Below are 7,260 nucleotides of genomic sequence, written 5' to 3'. Positions count from 1 at the left end.
GATGTGGGCACAATAGAGGGGAGCAACAGGCTACAGTTGGACCTAGATAGGTTACAAGGATGAGGCCTTCATGGTGAGGGAGGGAGTGGGGCTGGGGCAGGGGTAGAGACAGGTGCTGCCCAGTCATGGTGGGGCGGGGTGTGGGACAGAGCTGTGGGTGGCTCATCTGGGGGTTGGGGGAAGGGGGTAGCTCTCACTGCTGTGCACATCCCTGGTGGAGGTATGGGGGGGCATGTGTGCCCCAAATCTGTGCACAGAATGAGGGCAGGCTGTGTGCTCGAGGCTGGGGTTGAGCCTGTGCCAACCTCTTCCCAGCAGGAGAGTGTGCCGGGGCTGTTCTTGGAGCAGGTAGCGGTGGCTCTGGAAGAGGGGTTACAGTGAATTTTCGGGTGGCTGTAGCCCCCCTCCCAACACTGTCACCACCACCCAGCCTGAGCACAGCCCCTGCCCAGCCTGGCACAACCCCAGCCCCGAATGCACAGTGGGCCTGCACACAGATCTGGGGGTATGTGCCCCCGTACCTCCTCCAGGGTGCACACAGTGGTGGAAAACCTCCCTTTCCCCCCCTTCCCCCAAATGAGCTGCCTGCAGCTCCGTCCTGTGCCCTGCCTCACCACGGTTGGGCAGCATCTGCCCCCGCCCCACTCCCTCCCTCAGCATGGGGGCCTCGATCTGCACCCCCATGCCCCTTCCCCCTTCCACAGACTTACCAGTCAGACTCTACTTTCCAAGCTGCAGGGCTGAATATCGGCAATTGGCTAGTCAATAATTGGCCATCAGTATTGGCCCAAAAAATCTTTACCGGTGTACCCCTATTTGTAATAAATCTAATGCAGCTGAAGTTGGCTGGTATAAGACTTAGACATCAGTACTTATTCGAAGATTATTGGCCATAGATTTTTACTGCATCCTAGTACCTATTTCATGCTTAGCATTCTTTGCATGTTAGGAAGAGAATACACTTGCGTACCCCACTGCAATGTGAAACTATGCATTTTTATTTCACTTTCACGCAACTTTTGTTGTTGGCTGTTGGAGCACAGACACGTAAGGGCCCATTACTTGAAGTTTCAAGTTCAGTGCGCTTGCTTTCCTTTAGAACAGCGGTTCTCAACCTTTTTTGTACCAGGACCCATTTGTAAACATCAGTGGCCAGTCCTGACCCAGTGTTAGTCACTGCCAACTGCTGTCCCCCAGGCCCCAGCCCTCTTATGTGTGGGGCACTGGGGGGGAGGGGAGCAGTGCGTGGGGCATGAGGGGGCTCCAAGCAGCCCCTCACAGGCTGGAACTCTGCCAGCCTGCAAGGGAAAAGCCACTTTCAGTTTGTTGATGACCCTTTTAATACGCTCGTGTGACCCACTTTTGGGTCGTGACCCATGGCTTGAGAAACGCTGCTCTGTAAGACGGTAGAAAAATTTAAGCTTTAAGTTCAGTGCACGCACACTTTCATTTTAAGACTCTTTATATAAAAATGACAGAATTGTAAAATTATGTATGTGGGTAGCAAACCTCAGAACTCGCAGGGCTGAGGCGCAGCAGTTTGTGAAGAGGATGTATAATGCGCTGCCGTTTTCTTGTAAACAGTTTTCTGGTTGGCTTCTCCTGACACGCCCCTGACAGGACTTATGGGTATGTCAAGAGAAGACATTCACACTCAGAAAAATAAATTCATAATGGAAGAAATTATAGAGACGCTCCTAGTGTGCGAGATGAGAGTTTTGTTGAAAAGATTAACACTTCTGTATTTCCCAGCCCTCTGTCACTGCTTGCTGTAGTGGTGCCAACCAGGATCTCAGTAATTACTGTATATTCACACGGTATCCTTCATCCCGAAGGATTGCAGGGTACTTTGCAAATGATATCTGTACATCTCTGCCACTGAAATCCCCTGATGTCTGGATGGCAGGAAGTTCTAAGTAGATAAGTAGTACACAGCAAGGTGCACAGCTGGAGAAAATTTAGAGCCTGGACACTGGAAGAGAATTCAGGGCTTTTACAGAGGTAGAATATCTCCTCCCTCATTGCTAGTGAAGGAAAGAAAGCATTGTATGAGAGAACTGCCTGTAGAAAATTGTAAAGCTTAAGCTGTGGCACAGAACCCTCATGCAAACTTAAGACTCTCTCACTACCCTTGCTAGCAAGTTTTAAAAAAAAAAGAGAGAGCAAGCTATAGTGTTTTAAGCCATAGGCTAAACTTAGACTGCCCCAACACAGGTACACGAGAGGGTTGAGAATAAAGGCTTTATGTTCAGGTTCTGACCAACTCATTGTGACTAGGGCACAGCCTTTGACTGTCCACACTGGAAAACTAATGAGAGGTTCAAATTTGTAGTTAAAACGGTGTGACTTGGAAATACGGAATAGCTGCTAAAAGGTACCACAAAACGAGTGTTTTTTAGCCAGTGCAGATGCTTGCAACTCTTGAAATAAAGCTGTCGATAACATTCATCATTTTTACTTGCATAAGGGTTTTTACAGCATTACTGTCTTGAGTAAATCACAATCTAATGTACTTTGTCATGTGTGTTCCTGCTTAGATACAGATATGGTCATAATTTACCTCTCGGCTGGGATTACTTCAAAAGATTCCTCAGAGGATGATAAAAAGGCTACTCTGCGTGTCATCAATGAAGAAAATAGTTTCCTCAATAACTCAGTAATGATTCTCACTTATGCACTTATGAATGGTAAGACATTTTTGCTGCATTAAGGAAAGATGAAAGTCCTCTTCTTGAGTATTGCAGGCTTATTAAATCCAATTAAGCATGTTTTTCTGTCTGGGGAATTATTAATGAGTTTTGGCCCTTGGATTCCATAGGCTATTCCCCACATGTAAGAATGTTTCCCATTTGGGAGATGATAAAACTACTTGCAAATCAAACCAACACTGCAACATGCTGAACTGCAGTTTTGCTGCATTTTGTAGTGTGTGTTAATTTGTAATAAGGTGGGAGCCTCAATTGAAAATAAGTTCATTCCTTTCTTCTCTGTAATGGATGCAGCATATCTCTTTCAGAGGGAGTGACCGGTTTAAAAGAACTGGCGTTTCTCCGAGATCTGGCAGAGCAGAACTCTGTGAAGTATGGAGTGCCTGATCGAATTGCCTTGCCTGTGATCAAGGGGAGCATGATGGTCTTAAACCAGCTGAGTAACCTGGAAACCACAGTTGGTCGATTTTACACTAACCTCCCCAACCGAATGATTGATGAAGCCGTCTTCAGTCTGCCCTTCTCAGATGAAATGGGAGATGGTGAGTGCTTAGAAAAACCTGAAACAGAGTGGGGTAAAACAGAGGTTATCTTCCCCACCTTTGACCACGTTGGATTTATACCTGACTTACAAGCGGGTGTTTTTAGGTCTCCCCTTAAGGCAACTGCAAAGTGAATCCCTTTGTGCAGGGAACACATGTAAAATTTTAACATCTGTTATGGAAAGTATGGGTAATATGACATGGAATGAATTTAGACTGTACTTTCAAGAGGAAAATTCTTTTGCGGACACCTCCATATTTGGCCTCTGTAATTTGAGTTTGTGTAGGAAACTGCACTAAATTTGAGGATTAGATTTTGGGGCTAAAATGATAGCCACATGCCTCTGCATTCCAGCAAGCCCATCAGGCACTTGCTTATGGCCTGAGCTGGCCCTGTAACAAGACCACAGGTGTTGGTATGGCATCATAATGGAGGAGGAAAGTGCCTTTCTGATGGTGAAAAGATGAGCCATCCCTCTTTGTACTAAAAGAAGCAGGACCATAACTTCCTGCGTGGTGGTCCTACTGTCCATTATCACCAGGGTGGGGTTGGTCCTGGAGTGCTCCCAATCAGTAGATGATTGGGAGTATTCTGGGGCTCAAGCCATGGAGCATTCCCAGTCGGCCAGTTGTCAGTTGATTGTTGGCCAGCTCCAAGGACCATATAGGGGCTTGAACCAGCCCTGTGGATTCCCAGGGCCAGCTGACAAATCAGCTGATTGTCATGCACACAAGAATAATGATCCTGGGCTGCTCCTGCACTGGCAAGTATGGTGCAATTTGGATCTCATCCTCCATCCTAAAATTGCACCTTCTACCACTCACCTGTGGCATGGCAAGAGGCTCAGTTGTTGGGATTGTAATTAGATCCTGTTGCATCTTCATATTAATACCTATCAGTGGTCTAAGGCATATAATTATGGCTGTCTAATCATGTGACTCATTTAGTGAGCAGGAGGAAAATCTAAATGCATTTTCAGCTGCCCCTTCTCAATCTTCTATCAGCTGCTCGTATCCTATGGAACGCATCTACAGTTTTATGCTACCAGCAGCAGGTATAAAATGTAGCTGCACAGTGGTGTCAGTGAGAGATGTCAAAACTTGTATTAGCTTTAAAGCTGTTGTTTAATTATGTGCTGCAGGTATTGCCAGCATATAGAACTGACCCAAGGGGGTGCAGGGCCCGGGGCAAATCAGCTTGTGTGGGGGCCCCCCTTAATAGTGCATGGGGCCGTGGTACCCCCACAAAGGGGAGTCCCCGTGCTGCTTCTGCAGCATGGGGCTGAGCTGCCAGCTCCAGGCCAGCCCCATGTCTCCACCCAGCTCCGTGGGCCCCCCAAAACGTGGAGCCTGGGATGGTTGCCCCACTTAGCCATGCCCTAGGGATGGCTCTGCCAGCGTATGGTCTCTATCACTGGCAGTGCTTCTTGAATCGAGCACTTTACTGGGACACCATATTTGTCTGTCCTAAGGAGAAAAATGCCATAAAGCCTTAACTTGCAAGTTTTGAACAAAGTAAAAAAACATGTATTTTCAGTAAAATACTTAAAATTGTGTGTTCTGAAGAGAAGCCCACTTACAGGCCTGGTCTTAAATTTTATTTCTAAGTCTTGGAATCTGTTTTTGCAAAAAAAAACCCCTCCATCCTGGTGCAGTGTACGGCCTGGAAAATTAACCTTGCTAGATGGATGGAAGGGTCTTCTTGTCATTGAGGTAAACCTGATCCAGTTTTCACTTAGCACATGCTCTGTGTTCTGTATTATTAATTATGTGGAGACTTTGTTTACTGCTAATTTACTGTGTTATTCCTCTTATACTAAGGTCTGATAATGACTGTAAGTAAACCATGTTACTTCGGAAACCTGCTGCTAGGGATTGTTGGTGTGGATGTTAACCTTGCATATATCTTGGAGGATGTCACCTATTACCAAGATTCTTTGGCCTCATACACGTTTCTCATCGATAACAAAGGTAATTTTGTAATTCAGATACTATATATAAATATGCTATCTTCCTGTTCCACTGAAATAGGAAGCCAACTCTTAATTCTGATCCTGATTTATAAGCATAGGAGGTAGGATGACAGTAACAGTGCATGATGTAGATTATTAAAAGATTAGCACCAGTTGTTTGATTGTCTAACGGTAATTGCCAGCCAAACTGAAAATGTAAGTGTATATATAGTTTGGAATTATAATTATTATAGATCTATAGATCAGTCGTGATATGGAATGTTTCCTATTGCTGAAATAGATTTTCCACATTGTAGGCTAAAAAAGCAAAACTAACATTTGAAAAAAGAAAAAATTGTTTTTAGAGTTCTTTACATTTTTTCCTGCAATCCCAAGTGCTTCTGTTAAAGCCTATATCACTGAGTCGTGGTTTGTTTTCAGTTAAATTACTGAGCTTTTAGGATTTTAAAGATCTGTTGGCAGTAATCTGATTCGTTACACGATAATATGTTTACTTTTGTATGATGATTTTTTTAATTAAACAGAACTCTCACATATGCAGCCGCACTTCTTGTCCTTGTTTTTATCTACATTTAGCATTTCCTGAATGAACATTTGCACTAAAACCCCATTTCTGCTCGTTTTAGGGTACACGCTTATGCATCCATCCCTTACAAGGCCTTATTTGCTGTCTGAACCACCACTTCACACAGACATCATACATTATGAGAACATTCCCAAATTTGAATTGGTCCGCCAAAACATCCTTAGGTAAGGAAGTGAGGCTGAAGTTGTTGCTTACAATAAGAGTTTGCAGAAGCCAAAAGCATTTGTGCAAAACATTAAAAGGAGTTACGTTCTTGAATTACTCTTCCTGTATTTAGTGGTTTTAGTATCCAGAAATCCAGTCTGAATCAAAGTCCCATCTTTGTTTATACAGGACGGCTTTTTCTATCATTTTATCCATTCCATCTTTAATATGCCAAGCAGCAGTTTCTACATGTTCCCTTGAGAGACTCTTCTTATCCAGTATTGCTCGTGATCAGGAAGTTTACCTAGGGATTCAGTTTGGATTGTCCTTTTCTCTGTTTCCATCAGAATTATTAGTAACCCTCAGTAGTTCCTTGCTTTCTCAGGGTTTGTAGGTATTTACAATACTGTCCCAAACCTCTTAGCCATTATAATACCACATGTCTATTTGATACTAGAAATATTTTCTTAGTCTCTCTAGATTTCTGTGCCATGGCCCTGTTGTAATTTCTTCCATATTCTCTAGCTATTTGTTACCTTTTGAATAGTGAGGTGCCAAGAACTGAAGCCCTGTTTTATTTCCAGTAGGATTGCACCAAACTGTATAGGAGGGCCTGCCTCACAGTCCACTGAAGTCAGTGGAAATCTTTCTGTTGACTTGAGTGAGAGTTCAGTCAAACCTATGGCAAGGAGCTCTCTCTTCCTTGCTTCATGATGAAAATAACTTTTGTGTGTGCAGTTTTACCCTTCCTTTGCTCGAGTTCTTTAGAAGTTGAATTAGATGTAACAATACTTGATCTAGAGAGAGATGATATGTCTTTGACTGATCATGTTGTTAACCCAGGTGTGCTTTGCTGTCTATCTGCATCCCTTTCAGAGTTACTGCTCCCCAGTATTCTGCCTTCCACTAGCTATTTGCACTTTGCATTATATTCCCTGCCGAATATACAGCAAAAGCTGTGTTAACCGGCATTCTAGTAACCGGAATACTCTATTAATTGGAGTTTCCAGCCGGCCAGACACAGGGGGGTGGGGAAGCTTGCACACGGCAGCCGCTGCCACTACTCACCACCCTGCGCTGGCACCGCTCTGCTTGCAGCTGCCACCACCCCCGCTCCACATCCAGCCGAAAACCCCTGCCTCAGGTAACCAGAATTTTTAGATAACTGGCACCCCCCACCCCCTTACCCAACTCATGCTGGATAATAAAGCTTTTACTGTACTAGCTTGCATTTTTTATCATTGCATCTCGGTCTGTTTTCTGCTGTTATTTCTAAGCTTCAAATTCAGAATGTCCTAATTAAAAAT

The 7,260-nt window shown here is 44.3% G+C and overlaps 1 protein-coding gene across 2 annotated transcripts in view; it reads left to right on the top strand.

The window, feature by feature from the left end:
• The window catches only part of CACHD1 (cache domain containing 1), a 224,106-nt gene that overhangs the window by 166,084 nt on the left and 50,762 nt on the right, over positions 1-7,260 (top strand). For both annotated transcript variants that reach the window (XM_019528449.1, XM_019528448.1), the window contains exons 8-11: positions 2,538-2,687; positions 3,017-3,250; positions 5,072-5,221; positions 5,850-5,973. In XM_019528449.1, coding sequence (XP_019383994.1) covers positions 2,538-2,687; positions 3,017-3,250; positions 5,072-5,221; positions 5,850-5,973 — 658 coding nt within the window. The remainder of the gene's footprint in view (positions 1-2,537; positions 2,688-3,016; positions 3,251-5,071; positions 5,222-5,849; positions 5,974-7,260) is intronic.

Source organism: Gavialis gangeticus, unplaced genomic scaffold (genome assembly GCF_001723915.1).
Source record: "Gavialis gangeticus isolate Ggan-Ray unplaced genomic scaffold, GavGan_comp1, whole genome shotgun sequence".
NCBI classification, from domain to species: domain Eukaryota; kingdom Metazoa; phylum Chordata; order Crocodylia; family Gavialidae; genus Gavialis; species Gavialis gangeticus.
Note: the sequence above shows the minus strand (reverse complement) of the source record. Positions and strands in the feature narration are given on the sequence as shown.